We start from the raw sequence: 22,443 nt of genomic DNA on the forward strand, positions 1-22,443 counted from the left end.
TGCCGATTATGTAGCATTTAGTGTAGTAATTACTGTGGTAAAGTTTGCAAAACTTAATTGATATGCACAGCCATGTGAAATTGAATCATGCTGATAATTTTCAGCTTCATGATTTGAATGTGAATGTTGTCATTTATATTCATGACATCGATTTATATTAAAATTCATAACAATCAGATTGGAAAACCTGGATTAAAGGTTTATCTCACCTTTTAACTCCAAGCATATTTAATCAATATATAGAAATTACAGGTGGATATTTCCCTCATTAAATTTTTAAAACAATTTACAAAAATTATGATAGTCTTATTGAAAATTCATTCATCGCAAAAATCTTAATTTGATTAAGTAAATATGTTGGTTATTTTATAATACACACTGATAGTTAAGCACAAATGTCACGTGAATTCGACGATATACAATGTGTCACATCTATCAAATATAATACTCGATTCCTCAAATGTCTATTGCTAACGTTTAATACACTTCACAAAACCTTTATACAAATAGATAAATCTTGCCACCAATACTGCGTGTTAGAATAAACCAGAATTACATAATTTCTGTGTATTATTTCTCACTCTTGGTGTCCCTCTTTTTCTCCTGTCTACTCTTTCTTTCTGTGTTTTATTTCCCACCCTTGGTGTCCCTCTTTCTCTCCTGTCTACTCTTTCTTTCTGTGCTTTATTTCCCACCCTTGGTGTCCCTCTTTTTCTCCTGTCTACTTTTCTGTCTGTACTTTATTTCTCACTCTTGGTGTCCCTCTTTCTCTCCTGTCTACTCTTTCTTTCTGTGCTTTATTTCTCACTCTTGGTGTCCCTCTTTCTCTCCTGTCTACTCTTTCTTTCTGTGCTTTATTTCCCACCCTTGGTGTCCCTCTTTTTCTCCTGTCTACTCTTTCTTTCTTTGTTTTATTTCTCACCCTTGGTGTCCCTCTTTCTCTCCTGTCTACTCTTTCTTTCTGTGTTTTTATTTCCCACCCTTGGTGTCCCTCTTTCTCTCCTGTCTACTCATTCTTTCTGTGCTTTATTTCTCACTCTTGGTGTCCCTCTTTCTCTCCTGTCTACTCTTTCTTTCTGTGTTTTTATTTCCCACCCTTGGTGTCCCTCTTTCTCTCCTGTCTACTCTTTCTTTCTGTGCTTTATTTCTCACTCTTGGTGTCCCTCTTTCTCTCCTGTCTACTCATTCTTTCTGTGCTTTATTTCTCACTCTTGGTGTCCCTCTTTCTCTCCTGTCTACTCTTTCTTTCTGTGTTTTTATTTCCCACCCTTGGTGTCCCTCTTTCTCTCCTGTCTACTCTTTCTTTCTGTGCTTTATTTCTCACTCTTGGTGTCCCTCTTTCTCTACTGTCTACTCTTTCGTTCTGTGTTTTTATTTCTCTCTCTTGGTGTCCCTCTTTCTCTCCTGTCTACTCTTTCTTTCTGTGCTTTATTTCTCACTCTTGGTGTCCCTCTTTCTCTCCTGTCTACTCTTTCTTTCTGTGTTTTTATTTCTCACTCTTGGTGTACCTCTTTTTCTCCTGTCTACTCTTTCTTTCTTTGTTTTATTTCCCACCCTTGGTGTCCCTCTTTCTCTCCTGTCTACTCTTTCTTTCTGTGTTTTTATTTCCCACCCTTGGTGTCCCTCTTTCTCTCCTGTCTACTCTTTCTTTCTGTGCTTTATTTCTCACTCTTGGTGTCCCTCTTTCTCTCCTGTCTACTCATTCTTTCTGTTTTATTTCCCACCCTTGGTGTCCCTCTTTCTCTCCTGTCTACTCTTTCTTTTTGTGTTTTATTTCCCACCCTTGGTGTCCCTCTTTCTCTCCTGTCTACTCTTTCTTTCTGTGTTTTATTTCTCACTCTTGGTGTCCCTCTTTCTCTCCTGTCTACTCATTCTTTCTGTGCTTTATTTCCCACCCTTGGTGTCCCTCTTTCTCTCCTGTCTACTCTTTCTTTCTGTGCTTTATTTCCCACCCTTGGTGTCCCTCTTTCTCTCCTGTCTACTCTTTCTTTCTGTGTTTTTATTTCTCACTCTTGGTGTCCCTCTTTCTCTCCTGTCTACTCTTTCTTTCTGTGTTTTATTTCCCACTCTTGGTGTCCCTCTTTCTCTCCTGTCTACTCTTTCTTTCTGTGCTTTATTTCCCACTCTTGGTGTCCCTCTTTCTCTCCTGTCTACTCATTCTTTCTGTGTTTTTATTTCCCACCCTTGGTGTCCCTCTTTCTCTCCTGTCTACTCTTTCTTTCTGTGTTTTATTTCTAACGCTTGGTGTCCCTCTTTCTCTCCTGTCTACTCATTCTTTCTGTGTTTTATTTCCCACCCTTACTGTCCCTTTTTCTCTCCTGTCTACTCTTTCTTTCTGTGCTTTATCTTCCACTCTTGATGTCCATCCCTCTTTTTTGTTGACTGTATGTTTCCTCTGTACTTTGTGTCCTACAAACTTGCCCTGTCTTCATTTAACCATGGCTGTTGCGATGACGTTTAACAGAAACCTAACAAACGCATTACAATATGTCTTTATCTATAATTTCCCTGATGAATCATTCATTTCAGCGATGTCCCCTTCAGTAATAATTATAATCGCTTCAGATCGTTGCCAGTATACTTAATCCAGATAAGCAGTAATCGGCTATATAAATAATCGGATTCCTCAGGTATGATCACAGTGCCAACCCTAATGTCAACTTAGCACCGTATAACCGGACATCCAATTTCCATCCGCATCTAAACATTAGTTCTTTTGTCAAGACCGTTTGGACACGGTTCCATATGCTTAATCTATGTTTACAAATAATTATCGCATTTTTGCCTTGAAACAGATTTATGGTTACCAAAATTACTAAGTCAGTTTTGGGTTGTTTTAGGTGAACAAACAAGAGTGTTACCTACAAAATTAATACTCTATATATCAATCTGACCTGTCTCAACAAACCTACAGGTGTGAAATGATAAATAGTGTTTCCAAGTTTGTTTAATTTATGTTTATGAAGATTTTCATTAGCCACTGATTTTAAACAACCGGGGCCTTATTGTACTTTTTCTTTCAATCAATTTTGGTTTTCCTCAGTTGCCTCCAAGGTTTCAACACTTAAGACTCTTAGCAACACTGACGAGTCCTAGAAGGACGAAACAGCTGTTTACATAAATGATTCAACTAATTTCATTATTAGTGTTATTTGTACAGTCCTCAGTTCTGCAAACAATTCGTGTTTAATAGTTATAAATATGTCGAATGTGTCTATCAAATGTATTTTAGTACTTAACGGTATGGTACACGCGAAAAGGATTTACCAAAAAAGATATCCTAGATCTATACAGATATCCCACACCTCAACTATACAGATATCCCACACCTCAACTATACAGATATCCACACCTCAACTATACATATATCCCACACCTCAACTATACAGATATCCACACCTCAACTATACAGATATCCCACACCTCAACTATACAGATATCCTACACCTCAACTATACAGATATTCTACACCTCAACTATACAGATATCATACACCTCAACTATACAGATATCATACATCTCAACTATACAGATATCCTACACCTCAACTATACAGATATTCTACACCTCAACTATACAGATATCCCACACCTCAACTATACAAATATCTATCCTACACCTCAATTTCACAAATACCCTACACCTCAACTATACAGATATCCCACACCTCAACTATACAGATATCCTACATCTCAAATATACAGATACCATACACCTCAACTATACAGATATTCTACACCTCAACTATACAGATATCCTACACCTCAACTATACAGATATCCTACACCTCAACTATACAGCTATTCTACACCTCAACTATACAGATATCCTACACCACAACTATACAGATATCATACACCTCAACTATACAGATATTCTACACCTCAACTATACATATATCCTACACCTCAACTATACAGATATCCTACACCTCAACTATACAGATATTCTACACCTCAACTATACAGATATCCTACACCTCAACTATACAGATATTCTACACCTCAACTATACACCTCAACTATACAGATATTCTACACCTCAACTATACAGATATCCTACACCTCAACTATACAGATATTCTAAACCTCAACTATACAGATATCCTACACCTCAACTATACAGATATTCTACACCTCAACTATACAGCTATTCTACACCTCAACTATACAGATATCCTACACCACAACTATACAGATATCATACACCTCAACTATACAGATATTCTACACCTCAACTATACAGATATTCTACACCTCAACTATACAGATATCCTACACCACAACTATACAGATATCATACACCTCAACTATACAGATATTCTACACCTCAACTATACAGATATCCTACACCTCAACTATACAGATATCCTACACCTCAACTATACAGATATCCTACACCTCAACTATAAAGATATCCTACACCTCCAATATACAGCTATTCTACACCTCAACTATACAGATATCCTAACCTCAACTATAAAGATATTCTACACCTCCACTATACAGATATCCTACATCTCCATTAAAAATATAAGGTAAACTATAGAAACATGGCATGTGTTATCCACCCTTAGATACTGCGGTGTTCGAATGATTAATTAAGTTATATTTACTGAAACCTGAACATGTCATGACAAATGACAATTACAAAAGGAATACAGATCAATGGTAAAACCGTGTCATTCTGCTCTATCGATTTTACAGAAACATTCTAATGACATTTCTAGCATCTACCACAGAAAGAAATATTGCCAATACAGTTTGTTCTCGTGTGTTACAACCAAAATAGCGTTTAACCTGAATGACAATGGACCCGATATCGAAATAAAACGAAATTGATTCCGACAATAGATTTCCAACCTTAACGATATAGATGATTTAATGGTAAAATGTTGTCCCACACCATTAAGTTTTAACCACTCCGTCTTGCCTACATGATGAGTATTGATGAATGCGTATGACCAATCTGAGTTGTTGATTGTACTTACCTAATCGCAGAAATTCGGAACGTCCAAAATTCCCAAGTAGGCAACTCGTGACTGTGAAAATAAAAAAAAACCATTCACATGCGTCGATCCTTTCGAACAACATCGTCACGAATAAATTTCACACACCATGATGAAGTTTGTGGTCTACATGACTAATAAAAGATTAGCATTATTAAGCAATGGTCGAACATCTCCGATTAATGGTCAGGTTAGGCTTGCTCTTCCTACTCCGTTCACAACAAGGACACCTGTCACACGTCATAGAAATATTGACCGGATGGTTAAACACACAGTATGCTAAGCACATCCAAATAACAATGCAAGGCTGGTTTGGTGAAAGAATCATGCATGGCAATTCTACGTGAACACTGGAATCTGGCTCTTCCCCGACAGAATCAACCATTTCTGTGAGTGATCATTTCCATTTAACATAAGCTAGAAAATTAACAGGTCTAAATTACAAGTATCCCACGCTATTGCTATATCAAACAATGTGCAGTCACTATCAGACACGGTTGAATAATTGATCATTTTCAAACGTCAGAGGATGAATAAGATATAAGGTATCATTTGCAAGTTTGTTTTTGTGTGTGTGTGCGTGGTTTTTTTCAACAATACACAGAAATGTTAGAAGGGTAATTAAGTCATGTTTGATAGTGATCAGTTTGAACGCCAATTTCTAAAGATATCACCGGCTGCTTTTATAAATATAGTCTGTCCTCATTACATGTATACATCTGCATGACATTCATTTATTAACGACCTAAAAAGCTGGAAATTTTTATTACCTTTCGTTTCGTCCTGAAAAGTATATATTACAGGACTTTATTTACAATGGCAGATTTTTGTGCTGAATGGCGATGACTTTTACGGGTATTGATAATCTGTTTTACAGCTTGGATGATACGTTATTCATAAATGTGATGTGCCGACTATATATGTTACCATAAGGCTATAAACAAAAAAAGATAAATACATGAGTCATGTTAAGGGGAAAAACACCTCGGGGTCATCATCAGAGAAAAACACCTCGGGGTCATCATCAGAGAAAAACACCTCGGGGTCATCATCAGAGAAAAACACCTCGGGGTCATCATCAGAGAAAACACCCCGGGGTCATCATCAGAGAAAAACACCTCGGGGTCATCATCAGAGAAAAACACCTCGGGGTCATCATCAGAGAAAAACACCTCGGGGTCATCATCAGAGAAAAACACCTCAGGGTCATCATCAGAGAAAAACACCTCGGGGTCATCATCAGAGAAAAACACCTCGGGGTCATCATCAGAGAAAAACACCTCGGGGTCATCATCAGAGAAAAACACCTCGGGGTCATCATCAGAGAAAAACACCTCGGGTTCTTCATCAGAGAAAAACACCTCGGGGTCATCATCAGAGAAAAACACCTCGGGGTCATCATCAGAGAAAAACACCTCGGGGTCATCATCAGAGAAAAACACCTCGGGGTCATCATCAGAGAAAAACACCTCGGGGTCATCATCAGAGAAAAACACCTCGGGGTCATCATCAGAGAAAAACACCTCGGGGTCATCATCAGAGAAAAACACCTCGGGGTCATCATCAGAGAAAAACACCTCGGGGTCATCATCAGAGAAAAACACCTCGGGATCATTATCAGAGAAAAACACCACGGGATCATCATCAGAGAAAAACACCTCGGGATCATCATCAGAGAAAAACACCTCGGGGTCATCATCAGAGAAAAACACCTCGGGGTCATCATCAGAGAAAAACACCTCGGGGTCATCATCAGAGAAAAACACCTCGGGTTCTTCATCAGAGAAAAACATCTCCGGGTCATCATCAGAGAAAAACACCTCGGGGTCATCATCAGAGAAAAACACCTCGGGTTCGTCATCAGAGAAAAACATCTCCGGGTCATCGTTAGAGAAAAACACCTCGGGGTCATCATCAGAGAAAAACACCTCGAGGTCATCATCAGAGAAAAACACTTCGGGGTCATCATCAGAGAAAACACCCCGGGGTCATCATCAGAGAAAAACACCTCGGGGTCATCATCAGAGGAAAACACCTCGAGGTCATCATCAGAGAAAAACACCACGGGATCATCATCAGAGAAAAACACCACGGGATCATTATCAGAGAAAAACACCTCGGGGTCATCATCAGAGAAAAACACCTCGGGGTCATCATCAGAGAAAAACACCTCGGGTTCTTCATCAGAGAAAAACATCTCCGGGTCATCGTTAGAGAAAAACACCTCGGGATCATCATCAGAGAAAAACACCTCGGGTTCTTCATCAGAGAAAAACATCTCCGGGTCATCGTTAGAGAAAAACACCTCGGGATCATTATCAGAGAAAAACACCTCGGGATCATCATCAGAGAAAAACACCACGGGTTCTTCATCAGAGAAAAACACCGCGGAGTCATCATCAGAGAGAAACACCTCGGGGTCAGCATCAGAGAAAAACACCTCGGGGTCAGTATAAGAGAGAAACAACTCGGGGTCAGCATCAGAGAAAAACACCTCGGGTTCATCACCAAAGCGAAATACCATTATGATTTGTGTTATTGGAAAGAAAGAAAAAAGTCTACAAAATACGTAAATTTCATCTTTAGGTCCGATTGAGATAACACCTTTTCCACATGTGTGACATCTATCTTAGTATGTGTGTTTGTCGTGCTAAAACAAAATACAACTGTAGAATATACACGTTTGGGAGCCGTACAAAGGCCTCTAACATCCTAATCACTGTTAAGTTTCTACGTACTAGAAATATTTTAATGATCAATAATATATCTGTATTTGTATACATTATTCAAAAGCAATAGGATATGATTTAAACAAACAATTATCGGTAGATTTACATATAGATTTGAAACGACGGGATGACTGTGTGTGTCATTGTTAGGAGTATCACATGATGATTTACACTGCCGTCACATACAATGGTAAATGTAAATCCCACCAGCCCCCTTTGTTGTTTGACTTATTGGATTCGAATCAATTCTTTATCATCATCCTCAAGAGACTTAAATTTCTAATTTAGATGAGCCGTCAAAAAGGTAGCTTAGTATAAGAGATGTTCGACATGTTGATAATTGATACGGAGAGATGACCTACAGCGAGTTCTGGCAAGCTTCATATTAAGTATGCATTATTGATAACGCTGTTCTCTAACTATGTGTTATATCCGTGATCAATGAATGCTCACTTAATGAAACAAACATCTCCGAATCTCTTTCAGCAATCGATTTTCTGATTAACACCTGACATGCGTGGAATCAAACAGTAATCAAGCGATTTAATTTAGGTAGTATATTTGAAGTAACTGTTAAAATATGACTTGTTTGTATATTCTTCAATGGTACTGATATGGCACGATTCTATGATAGTAGGTCATTTTTAAAGTAACTGTGACGTCATAAAAAGATGTCCTAGTGTCGTTATTATTACATCTTCTTATTCATGGACTGGCTAGGAGGTTGTCTAATCAAAATGAAAAAGAACAGCGGCGTGTTTCAAATATTGAATAAAAATCGGTTAACTTTAAGTGCAAAATATGAGCAAAATGATACATTTATTTATACATTTACAACAAATACAAGTATAAACACAGTCAGAAAGTTTCAGCATTTCTCAGATATGTGAGCTCTGTAGCCATGTTATGAGAAAAGCCCAAATACATTGTGGGAAAATATGCGAAATTAACTGTCGATAATGTTGAATTGTTGTTTTTTTTTAATTGATTTAATGTTTAATGTCATGAATATATATGATTATCATATTGCACAACAAAACGGCTGTTTTATCTTAATGATGCATTAAGTTATTTCAAACCGCGAATGAAATAAAACAAAGTTAAACAGAAAATATTATATTAAAACTATTTAAAGTTTTACTACACCGAATTAAACTTTAACCATTATCATTTGCTTTTATTTTGAATTAAAATACATATCTGTAAAACAAAAGCACCAGATGAACGACATCGTAAGCCTGCCATGATCCCAAAAGCCAACAGAGTAAAAATCAATTTTGTCGAATTTTTTTTTTTTTTTTTTCTAAATATCCAAGTCTCTCGGCATGCTAGTTATGTTACTATCGCCTCGCTAGTCAGACAGTCTGTGTTCAATAAAATATGAATTTATGGAGAATAGACTTTATTGTAGGAGAACATTCGTTTACTGATTAAGATAGACCATAATATACATTCGAACCAGTAAACAAAGGAACATAACCCCTGCTGTATGTTATTTTGAAATATATCATCTCGTACTTTTGAAAACTTTTATACTTTTATCTTCTACATTTAAAAACAAGATTTTATTTAAAAACTAAAAGTGGCAGCATTTTAATTTGCGACGCATTGATCAAACAAAGGCCGTTGTTTAAATTCCCTATGTCGCCACGAACAAATTGATTCCAGTCTCCGCTCGATTAAGTAAATTTCTTTTGCGGAGTTCTAGTGTTAGACGATATTACATTGAAACCTAACATTTTAGGTATGATATCTTTTGACTTTTCTTAGAATTTGACCATGTGACCAATAATTATTTTAATTGCAATTTGTTTATAAAGCCCCAAAATACATTCTCATATCTCCGACCGATCAATTGATAGACTGAATAAACACGTAAATGAAAAAGCGTGATACAAGTAAAATTAGATTACATGTATTTGATCTTAATCATGTTTACATAGACTTTTTTGATAGTTTGAACACTCCGTTATATCAATATTTACCAACACTTAGAGTAATAGGCGCTAAATCATCAATAAATCAATAGGCGTGTTAATAGCCACCTGGGTATTGAGATGTAATGCTGGAATATCGAGTTAAATATACAATATATGCATACAATTAATAGCCAAAGCTATTTAATATAACTAGTTCCAATCCCTGAAAAAGGATGGTTTCTCACATACTGTTGATCGAAAGAGTCACACAGTCTTTTTTGTTTTCAGCAACTTTGTGTTCGTAAGATTGAGACAATGATATTGGTAAACTGTATTCGTTACAAACTATATACAGATGTGTTATATTTTTTTTTAATTAATAGATATCAATCTGGATTACAATATATGTAACTACCACACCCTCCACCCCACACCCCAAAGTGTATCAATTACACAAATACGTATATCTTTTTTCATATTCTAATTTGTTTACTTTCGTATCGTTAACAAGTTAATTTAGCATTTAATAGACACATAAGTCACCTTTCAACCATAAGAAATTTCAGGAATAATTTACTGTATCTTTAAATCTTGTATATTCGGTTAACATGTTAAGTGTTTTTACATTTGATATTAATTATTAAAGTAGATTGCACAAAAGACACATAAGCGAAGAACATCTTTCATTACAATTTTAAAATCAGAAACCGTAGGTCAAATGATGAATCATACAAATGTTTCGTCCTTCTAGGACTCGTCAGTGATGTTACATAATACAGCTGTTTCGTCCTTCTAGGACACGTCAGTTATTCTCAGAGCCTAACTTGTGAAACCAAGGAAGCGACTGTGGAAAAAGAAATGGGTCGAAGTCTGTGTTTAAATCCACCTGGGGAGTTGCGGTTAGCCCAAAATTCAATGAATTTCATTATTTTCAATATCAAATGGTTTGAAATTTATGTGTATGTCCTGAACCGTGCTACTATTCGAATGCACGTGGCTTGCGGGTCACGGCAAATCTCGGGCATTGTAAGTCCACTAACAGTGTTTATCGCCTACAATCTCAACGATTAGTAACATACGCACAAGTGAATAGCACCTTTCAATATAAATTTAGAGTTAGATACAGTAAAACCCAATCGTGAGTTAAACTACATCATACAGCTGTTTCGTCCTTCTAGAACTCGTCAGTGATGCTACATCATACAGCTGTTTCGTCCTTGTAGGACTCGTCAGTGATGCTACATCATACAGTTGTTTCGTCCTTCTAGGACTCGTCAGTTATGCTACATCATACAGTTGTTTCGTCCTTCTAGCACTCGTCAGTGATGCTACATCATACAGTTGTTTCGTCCTTCTAGCACTCGTCAGTGATGCTACATCATACAGTTGTTTCGTCCTTCTAGGACTCGCCAGTTATGTTACATCATACAGCTTTTTCGTCCCTCTAGGACTCGTCAGTTATGTCAACGGCCTAAATTTTGAAGCCTAGGAGGCGACTGACAAAAATTCATAGTGATCGAAAGAAAGGAAAAAAATTAGGGGTGGTACACCAGCCCCATAATTCAATAACTTTTGCAATTTTTATATATCTGATAACTGAAGACCAACGTCAAGTACATGTGTATGTTTTGAACCTTACCATTATTCGAATGAATTAAAACTTAGCTTGAACAGTATCATTTTTTCGTAAACATATGATTTGGAAGCGTAACTCAAACAGGCTTTCCGGATAACATTACGATCAATGCCCTAAGATTTTAACGCAGTCAGCTTTAATTTGATAAGATACATAACAGAGATGCACAGAAAATGGACCAGAGACCTATTTCTTTATCTATAATTCTATTATTTTGATAGTTTGCCTTAGATTGTACCCGTATTTATTATTATATTTTGCAACTAGACGAGTTTGACAGCACATCGCTAAAATTAAATTTACTATGCCAATTCAGTCGATCTTAATTAAACTGTCAATTTGATTTTTAAAAAACCCGATAAATTTATTCTGTTAACTACTGTTGAATATTTAATTTTCGTTGGGAAATGATTCTCGTTGGTTTCATCGTAATTCCAAATCAACGAATTAAAATGTACATGATCTGTCAAAACCAGTGTAAGTAAATTTATTGAGCTGTATTTCTCGTCGAAATTGAATATCCGCAAAATACCCTTTTTTTAAAAAAAAGACATAAATTGAGCATCACAAAAATATATGATTTTACAGTTACTTCATAGTAGAAAGCGATTAACTATGGCCATTTGAATTGAGATTGACCACCCACATTGACTTGTCAGCGTACAATGAATGGTAGCCGAATTGATCAACAGGTTCGATCCCTTCATGCTTCATCAAACAAAATCAATAGGATTAAGTATATAATGCAGTAGTATATTACCAATGTATTGGGGTATGATGTTTGTCAACATAGGGCAGAAAGATAAAACGAAATCGACAACGAAACAACTCCGAATGATGAATGAACTTTTAAGCGAATGTATCCATGCATGCACTGAAGGTAAAGAACTGACTACCAATACTGGACTTTGTTTCAATCTGTTGTAGATGTCATAGAAATATTATTCTTATACATTTTTAATTTGGGAATAACGATTATTTGATTCTGTTGCTTTGGTCATCAGAGCCCGTATCTTTATTGCCTAGTTATATCTGCGTTGTGTTCAATAATCAATTACATAAACCATCAGAGGATAAAGGGTGAGACTATTCCAAGTTCAAACTGTCCTGAATATCTATAAATTGTTTCAGGAAGTCATGTTACCATTTGAAAATGGGAGTTTACGTTATAAATTAGAAGTATTGTGTTACATAGCTGTCGTAAATATATACTGGTCGTCACAATCATTTCACTAAAATAACACATTCATACATCAATATTTAAACACACATAGATACTTAGAACCAGAACGTGAAACCGATTCTAATTGTAATCCATTATGTAGTTAATGTAAAAACATGGTTTCACAACATAAATCATGACGCTAGTGTCAAAACATCAACATCAACACTTAAAAACCTATTAATCAAAAGTAAATTTGTTATCTAATATTTATGAATTCAAGTTATATACGTCAATGAGAAAGTCATTTTTAATAATACACAAGGCCATTGTTATATGTGGTTGGTTTAGCGTTTAAACTTCCTTATATGTATAACGTCCTATCAATGGTATCTATGTATGTAGTGTGGGAGTATATTTTGATCATGTATGTTCGCAATATTATTGTATAAGCCTCCTTGTAATATTGCGAAACTGAAGCTGATATTATAGTGTTATCCCACTGAAGTTTTGTACCGAGGCCTCTAATAGGACGCCTTGCCTGGTCACATTAAACTGACAACATGCAAATCAGTCGCTACATTACCGAAATGCTGAACGCTAAGCAGGAATTAGTAACAATAATTTTTTAACCAAACTTCTGTATATCTCGGCCAGGGAACAAAACCAAAGCCTTTCTCACAGGGGCCAACGCCGACCTAACGGGCAAAGGTGAGGTGGTATCGAGGGAGACATTAGGAAGAATATGTTATAAGACCACAATAATACCTTACATACAGCACACAATGAAAAATCTACACTCACTCATTGGATACACAGTGAAAATGTTACACACGGTACACAGTGAAATTGTTACACACGGTACACAGTGAAATTGTTACACACGGTACACAGTGAAATTGTTACACACGGTACACAGTGAAATTGTTACACACGGTACACAGTGAAATTGTTACACACGGTACACAATGAAATTGTTACACACGGCACACAGTGAAATTGTTACACACGGTACACAGTGAAATTGTTACACACGGCACACAGTGAAATTGTTACACACGGTACACAGTGAAATTGTTACACACGGTACACAGTGAAATTGTTACACACGGCACACAGTGAAATTGTTACACACGGCACACAGTGAAATTGTTACACACGGTACACAGTGAAATTGTTACACACAGTGAAATTGTTACACACGGCACACAGTGAAATTGTTACACACGGTACACAGTGAAATTGTTACACACAGTGAAATTGTTACACACGGTACACATTGAAATTGTTACACACGGTACACAGTGAAATTGTTACACACGGCACACAGTGAAATTGTTACACACAGCACACAGTGAAATTGTTACACACAGCACACAGTGAAATTGTTACACACGGTACACAGTGAAATTGTTACACACAGTGAAATTGTTACACACGGTACACAGTGAAATTGTTACACACGGCACACAGTGAAATTGTTACACACGGTACACAGTGAAATTGTTACACACGGTACACAGTGAAATTGTTACACACAGCACACAGTGAAATTGTTACACACGGTACACAGTGAAATTGTTACACACGGTACACAGTGAAATTGTTACACACGGTACACAGTGAAATTGTTACACACGGTCCACAGTGAAATTGTTACACACAGTACACAGTGAAATTGTTACACACGGTACACAGTGAAATTGTTACACACGGTACACAGTGAAATTGTTACACACGGCACACAGTGAAATTGTTACACACAGCACACAGTGAAATTGTTACACACAGCACACAGTGAAATTGTTACACACGGCACACAGTGAAATTGTTACACACAGCACACAGTGAAATTGTTACACACAGCACACGGTGAAATTGTTACACACGGTACACAGTGAAATTGTTACACACGGTACACAATGAAATTGTTACACACAGCACACAGTGAAATTGTTACACACGGTACACAATGAAATTGTTACACACGGCACACAGTGAAATTGTTACACATGGTCCACAATGAAATTGTAACACACGGTCCACAGTGAAAGTGTTACACACGGTACACAGTGAAAGTGTTACACATGGTCCACAGTGAAATTGTTACACACGGAACAAAATATATTGTTCCACATAGTAAACAATGATTACTTGTCACACACAAGATACTGGTTATCGCTGACACCTGACATGTCTTTCTATAATAATAATTTGGAAAGCAACAAAAGCAAAACGCGTGCTCGCAATTAGGACTGAAATAGATCCCAAGGAGTTTGAAAAAACGTCAAACTCCATGAATCACTAGTAAAATTCCATCTTATTTTCTAGTGTATTGATAAACATCCATGTACGCTATTTTGTCATCGGATGTTGTTTTCTTTAGGCTTGAAATCAAATTAAAGGATTGAACCTGGTAAATAGTTGGTTTGTCTTACAGTAATGATACAAATAATCTTAGTCCAGTGATTTCACGTACATAAAGATCTTTCCTATACAAATGTGTGATCATGCTCTTTGCTTTGAAAGTTTCATCTAAACATTTGAATTCATAAATACGATAGAATCCTCTGTTTAAATTATAAATTAGAAGTATAGTGTTACATAGCTGTTGTAAATAAATACTGGTCGTCACAAACATTTCACTAACATAACACATTTATACATCAATATTTAAACACACATAGATACTTAGAACCAGAACGTGAAACCGATTCTAATTGTAATCCATTATGTAGTTAATGTAAAAACATGGTTTCACAACATAAATCATGACGCTAGTGTCATAACATCAACATCAACACTTAAAAAACTATTAATACAAAAATATATAGGTCAATAAGGATGTCAAGGTCATTTTTAATAATACACAAGGGCATTGTTACATGTGGTTGGTTTAGTGTTTTAACTTCCATATTTGCATAACGTCCTATCAATGGTTATGAAAGGACTGTATCTATGTATGTGGTGTAAGAGTATGTGTTGGTACGTATGTTTGTGGGCAGTTGCGATATTATTACATAAGCCTCCTTGTGATATTGCGAAACTGAAGCTGATATTATAGTGCAGTCACACTGAAGTGTACTGCCGAGGCCTCCCGTAGGACGGTCATACTATATTGACAACATTCAAATCGGTCGTTACATTACCGAAATGCTGAACGGTAAGCAGGAAGTAGTAACAATCAGTTTTTGAAACAAACTTCTGTATATCTCTGCTAGGGAACAAAATCCAAAGCCTTTCTCACAGGGGCCAACGCCCACCTAACGGGCAAAGGTGAGGTGGTATCGAGGGATATATTAGGAAGAATATGTTATAATAATACAATTTTATCTTCATACAGCACACAATGAAAACCCTACACATGGCACACTATAAAGTTGTGTTAAACACAGTACACAATGAAATATTTACACACGGTACACAGTGAAAAATGTTACACACGGTGCACAGTAAAAAGTGCTACACACGGTACACAGTGAAAAATGTTGCACACGGTACACAGTTGAAAATGTTACACACGGTACACAGTGAAAAATGTTGCACACGGTACACAGTGAAAATGTTACACATGGTACACAGTGAAAAATGTTACACACGGTGCACAGTGAAAAGTGCTACACACGGTACGCAGTGAAAAATGTTACACACGGATCACAGTGAAATTATTACACAGTACACAGTGAAAATAATACACACGGATCACAGTGAAAATGTTACACGCGGATCACAGTGAAAATGTTACACACGGATCACAGTGAAAATGTTACACGCGGATCACAGTGAAAATGTTACACGCGGATCACAGTGAAAATCATAGACAAGGTACATAAGGATAACGCCTTGATCTTACAACGTAACCAGTCGGAACACCTTATAGAAAGCGGAACTATGTCAATTTCCTTTTTAACAATTTCCCGTTTCTCGTTAGTAACTTCCCTGCCTTCTTGTAAGGCTAAATTCTATGATATCCGTGCTGGATATTAATTATTGACGGTAAAACTTACGACAAAAGGTTTCGACAGATGAAAGTTACTGAAGACAATGAGCAAAAACCTTGCCAATACAATACTTCGAGCAAAAGAAAACTTACAACAAGGTTTAGACAGATGCAGGTTGTTGAGAAACACGAGCAAAAATCCTTACAACACAAGGCTTAGACAGACATGTAGATGAATTATTTCCAAGTTAGTCCATTAGAATCAAGACTTAGGACAAAACAGCGTTATGATCAAGTTGAATTATTTTGGCTAAACTGTGTCTGATTCAAAATCTGTATTGAAAGGTTTTATTTATTTGTGTCATATGTATCCAATTCTTAGAATAAAATTCGCTCTTTAATAAAATTTATAGTTATTAACGTGTTAACTCAAAAGATACGTTGTTTCATGTTTTTAAGTTGCTTTAATGAAACATTCTTGGTGGAACATCGGCCGTTGCAACTTCAAGCGAAGATCCGTGGAATGTGGTTCGAGATGCTGAAAACATGGACTGTTCATTACTTCCGAGGTTATTTTCTTCGGCAAGACGATTCATCCTGATTGCTTTGTATAACATATGGCGGATATTCCGCATTATGTTCAGTAAGGTAACAACCTCATACTACAGGACAGCGCTTCAAAATGACTCTAGCTGTTTACAGGACAAAATATTTCACAAACTTTAGAGATGGTATTTTTTCAATAACCTGAGCTAGTACTGTAAAATCATAAATTTCGTAATTTTTCAAAATACGTATTTTTATGGGCACTTTTTTCGTTTATATTATGATCACAAAATCACTAATTCTATATCCATGTCATTTTAAACTGTTTATTATTTAAGTTTTACATATAAATTCGTGGAATTAGACTATCCGTGAAATCAATGTATACCCCACGATATTTATTGATTTTTTTCGATTATTCATCACCAACACCCAATGGCTGACATTAATTTAACCACTTTCTATTCATTAGTCATTTGTGTATGTTAATCTGCGAGACAGGCAGTATACTATGAAAAACCAGATAGATTATCTCCCTTACATGCTTATTTGCGATAGGATAAGCTAATGATATGACTTACCTATTTTCTGACCTGGTTGTATATTTTGTTTTACTCTTGAGGTTTCACGGAATCATAAATTTAGATTTAATTTATTCATGAACTTGGTCATTTCCATAATACTATTTATTGATTTTTCTAATTGTTGTCGTGACCCCAGAGTACCCATTAATATATTCAGTTGTAAGTCAGGCCCTAAAATTAAATCTTAATAGACATATGTGTGATATTCTGAACATCAACTCTGAAATTAATAAGTGTCAGCTTGTACTTTTTAAGACAAACTCTCAATAAAGCTTTACACAAAAAATTGTAATTGCATAACATAAGCTGACTCGATACCAAAACAAACTAAAAAATGTCGTAAATCCGGGTAGGACGTCGTTGGGTTTGGAAGTTTTACGGGCCCTGTACGGTACATAACACCATGTTAAAAGTTTGGTTTCCAAGAATGAAGTTGGATATTTTGATTTTAGTATTTTTTGATAATTAAAAGTAGGGTAGCCAATATTGCCCAAATCGAATTAATGATATTGATTACCTGGTGAGATATATAACGACAATAAGCTGTCGAGATTATCTGGTGCGAGATATAACGACAATTCATCTGTCGAGATTATCTGGTGCGAGATATAACGACAATAAGCTATCGAAATTATCTGGTGCGAGATATAACGACAATTCAGTGGCGAGTTTTTCTGGTGAGAGATATAACGACAATTAATCTGTCGAGATTATCTGGTGCGAGATATAACGACAATTAATCTGTCGAGATTATCTGGTAAGAGATATAACGACAATAAGCTATCGAAATTATCTGGTGCGAGATATAACGACAATTCAGTGGCGAGTTTTTCTGGTGAGAGATATAACGACAATAAGCTGTCGAGATTATCTGGTGAGAGATATAACGACAATATCTGGTAAGAGATATAACGACAATAAGCTGTCGAGATCATCTGGTGAGAGATATAACGACAATTAATCTGTCGAGATTATCTGGTGAGAGATATAACGGCAATTCATCTGTCGAGATTACCTGGTGAGACATATAACGACAATAAGCTGTCGAGATTATCTGGTGAGAGATATAACGACAATTGAGCAGTCGAGATTATCTGGTGCGAGATATAACGACAATAAGCTGTCGAGATTATCTGGTGAGAGATATAACGACAATAAGCTGTCGAGATTATCTGGTGAGAGATATAACGACAATAAGCTGTCGAGATTATCTGGTGAGAGATATAACCACAATAAGCTGTCGAGATTATCTGGTGCGAGATATAACGACAATTTAGCTGTCGAGATTATCTGGTGCGAGATATAACGACAATTCATCTGTCGAGATTATCTGGTGAGAGATATAACGACAATTCAGCTGTCGAGATTATCTGGTGAGAGATATAACGACAATTTAGCTGTTGAGATTATCTATTGAGAGAAATAACAACAAGATGGCTATCGAGATTGTCATGCTATCTTGCTATCCAAAGATATATTAAGTATATTTAGTCACAGTGACGTTTACTTTTTCCTTTAACATGTAGCCGATCGATTAAAGATAATTATATGTTACACAGATATTCATTCAGAAGAAAACAAAAGATATTGACCTCTGTGTAATTCTATTTCAAAAACAATATATCTGTTACCGACATCTGATCACATGACCAGCCACAGATGCACGTATATCAAGCTACAAGTGTCATTGAAATACTATTGTTTGGAATCAGATTTGTATACACATTTTAAACTCAAATACTCCGGTGATAGATAATAATACTATGTATGGAATGAATAATAATAATGATATCCTCGTCTATTGTATCAATAGGAGATCACTGCCAGTACTATTGACGAATATTGATATCAAAGCGTATTATACCTAAACATCGGATCCCTTGCAATAATATCATTGTGTCTCATCATATTGTCACGGGATTACAGCAGTGATATCGACGTATGGTGTTCGCCATGAATGATAATTAAGGAACGGGATTATATCTAATAAAATAATTGATAAACCTGGCTGATGCTGTCGTCCCTTACTTTACTAAATCACAGGTATCTCTGAACGTGTGAAATAGCCTTTTAGCCATTCCCACCTCTCCTCCCCTACCAGGAGTCGTCCATCGTTTTGATGAGAGTTATATCACAGTTCTAATGCTGAACTGGCACAGATATTATATATATGTAATTTACTTACATGAAATCTAGTTCAGGTAAATGTCTTAAAACATAAATCGGGAAACAATATCAGATAGTACATATTAAAATACGAAGATCCAAACTCAAATCAAACAAAACGTACAGCAAAAACTCAATCCACTCCAAAACTAAAGGGAAAGCAACCCTAAAGAGCACTTCTACAACAGAAAAAAAATAATTTTGGATAATCGTCACAAAAGTGAAAAAAGAGGTTTATCACAAAACAGGAAATACACCACTGGAAGCCAGGTAATGAGTACAACTAAGAGGGAAGACAAAATGTTGATGGAAGGGGATGCTAACACAGCAGAAAGGGAACTAAGCGACATCAAATGAGAAATAGGGACACAAATACACCAACACAAATAACAGTGGTTAGGAACGAGAAACAAAACAAACAATAGAAGTTGTCCGTATGATGTATGGATGCAGCTGTTTGTCGGTCAAAAATCGAACTAGGTTTGATCTTCATTCATTCAGTTGCGTAAAATAACGACGCTCAAATCGATTACTAAAGCACAAATGTGTACCATATTACAAACTTCACCATTAAATTTTAAGTTGATGAACAGTTTTTTTTAAATTTAAAACTTATTTTGGTTTCATGCAAATAAATAAAACTAGTTTTTCAGCAATCGAGTCCATGATTTTGGTAATAATGGGCATGCACAGCATAATTTTGATTATGTTTGCACTACAAATGAATAACTGAAAAGACATTTTGATTACATGGATATGAACTCAATGTCATTTTGATGCTTCTCATTATACGAGACCGTAAGAAGCAAACATATAGATGACGTTTGTGTGATCATTAATTATGGAGGACGCACGGCTCCATTGAAAATGAAAGTTAAAGCATATTTATATAGATATCACTAAATATATATATTTGAATATATTATTTAATCTTTTTCTCGAATTTCTTGAACTTATTTCAATTTGATAAGAAAAAAGCTATGTACCCACCAATTGTGTAGTTTTCATACAGAACTGCGGAACAGTCCTGACTTAGACTGCAGCAGATGTGTATAAGCAGTATGGACACTTTCATTCTACATTCCAAGAACATCTCTGCTTCTGTCACCTTACGACACGCCGTCTAATGGTACCGAACCGTTACTTAAATATACTTTAACAGATACTAATTCAGTTTACGGTGGTACACAGGTTCACAACAAATATATTCAAGCACAACCTGTTTCACTGTATCTCATTCCGTACACAATAACAAAAATGATCCAGCTTTTTTAACAAGGACACCTGTTGTTGTAGTCAGCTTTCGTCTGTACAGAAAAGAACGGCGTTTTTCGTATGCTGGTTTTAGCCAGGAATCGTATCACACTCCACAAGATAATGGTGAATTTATTCATTCAGCTTGGTGTAAAACAGAAAATGGCTTCATATTTTTTTGGTTTCAAAAAAAAATCCATCCTTCGTAGATAAGCTTACATGGTGATAGAAGATGACTTCATCTCGAAACACAACAGCTAAGGTTATCAATTCTTATAAACATAAAACAATCTACTTCCTCGGATGTGATTTGTTGGTAAAATACAAACTGCTGAATTTCTTCATTCCACACGGGAACACGATATTTTTTTAAAAATGAATTTGATTGAAAACCGTACTGTCATATATGTACAAAATCTTGTGTTCCGCATAGTTATATCGTCTACATAAACAGAATTCTCCAACCTTCTACAGCTTCAGTGTAAATAGGTAGCGTGCTTGATTGAAGTTCAATAAACCTGTGCTATATGATTGAACGGTTGTCCGTGTTAAGGTTCAGTAGAATCACGCACCAGGTGATACCGTTTTGGTATATCTGTTTCCCCCTGAGACGCCAGTGCACGACGCCCTCAGTATCAAGGGTGACTATCGATTTCTCGTAATCCCATGTTCTTCATCTCAATTCAACCAGGAACCGTAATAAATCAAATTTTCACAACACTGGTATTTGTTTTTACTCGTAAATATCATAGTGCGTGAATAGCTACAATTATGACATTGTGCTGAATAGTTACAGTATCTGTCGCAGACACGGAATTGGTTCCGACTGTTTCAACACACATCCTGTGTATTCACAGCGTTGATATCGATGATACGTTTACCAATAGTCTCATAAGGATGATGTCGTAACGATTGATCTTACTATGAATTTAGAAGAATGTGCTCAACACTTTAGGATCTTAATATCATTCTTAGATGGAGAGAGCAGCTATACGGTATGAAAAAATAACATGCACTTTTTTCTTTCAAATAAAAAAGAAAATGTCTGATTGCCTCGTACATAAATGTATCAATTTCAAATAGATATATACATATTATGCATAGTTTACACTGATGCGTGATTTGGACTGACTTAAATTTATATAGATGTTGTTGATAACGATGTTTTAAGAAACAGAACAGTTGAAATATTTAAAAAAAAAAAAAAAAACAACAACAACATATAGTTGCTTTTTGGACACTCGAATAAACGTGTAATATCGGTATATATTCTTTAATTTTTCAGTAAACATCCTCCTTGGGCCAATATATGTCTGCTGACCTTTTACAAAACAGGTGTAATGTTTATGTCAACATCGACCTATTCTAGTAGAGTTTCACTTCCGGTTGCAATATTCCGATCCAATTGTTCCAAAAATATGTTGTATCATTGTTGTAAGTTTTCCTTCATCATAGTCCAGTTCACATTTTGTCTAGTTGTGAACTAAACTTCATTATTT

The 22,443-nt window shown here is 36.0% G+C and overlaps 1 protein-coding gene across 1 annotated transcript in view; it reads right to left on the bottom strand.

Annotated features, from left to right (window-relative positions):
* LOC132558210 (glutamate receptor ionotropic, kainate 2-like) overlaps positions 1-20,783 on the bottom strand; it is a gene marked incomplete at its 3' end in the record, with an annotated part of 55,269 nt that extends 34,486 nt beyond the window's left edge. The window contains exons 1-2 of the mRNA XM_060222745.1: positions 20,681-20,783; positions 4,991-5,041 (exon numbers count right to left, since the gene is read on the bottom strand). Of these exons, the coding sequence (XP_060078728.1) occupies positions 4,991-5,041; positions 20,681-20,783 (154 nt within the window). The remainder of the gene's footprint in view (positions 1-4,990; positions 5,042-20,680) is intronic.
* Between the last annotated feature and the right edge of the window lie 1,660 nt (positions 20,784-22,443).

This window comes from Ylistrum balloti, unplaced genomic scaffold (genome assembly GCF_031769215.1).
Source record: "Ylistrum balloti isolate Yb309-2 unplaced genomic scaffold, AGI_CSIRO_Ybal_v1 Utg370772, whole genome shotgun sequence".
Classification (NCBI taxonomy): Eukaryota; Metazoa; Mollusca; class Bivalvia; order Pectinida; family Pectinidae; genus Ylistrum; species Ylistrum balloti.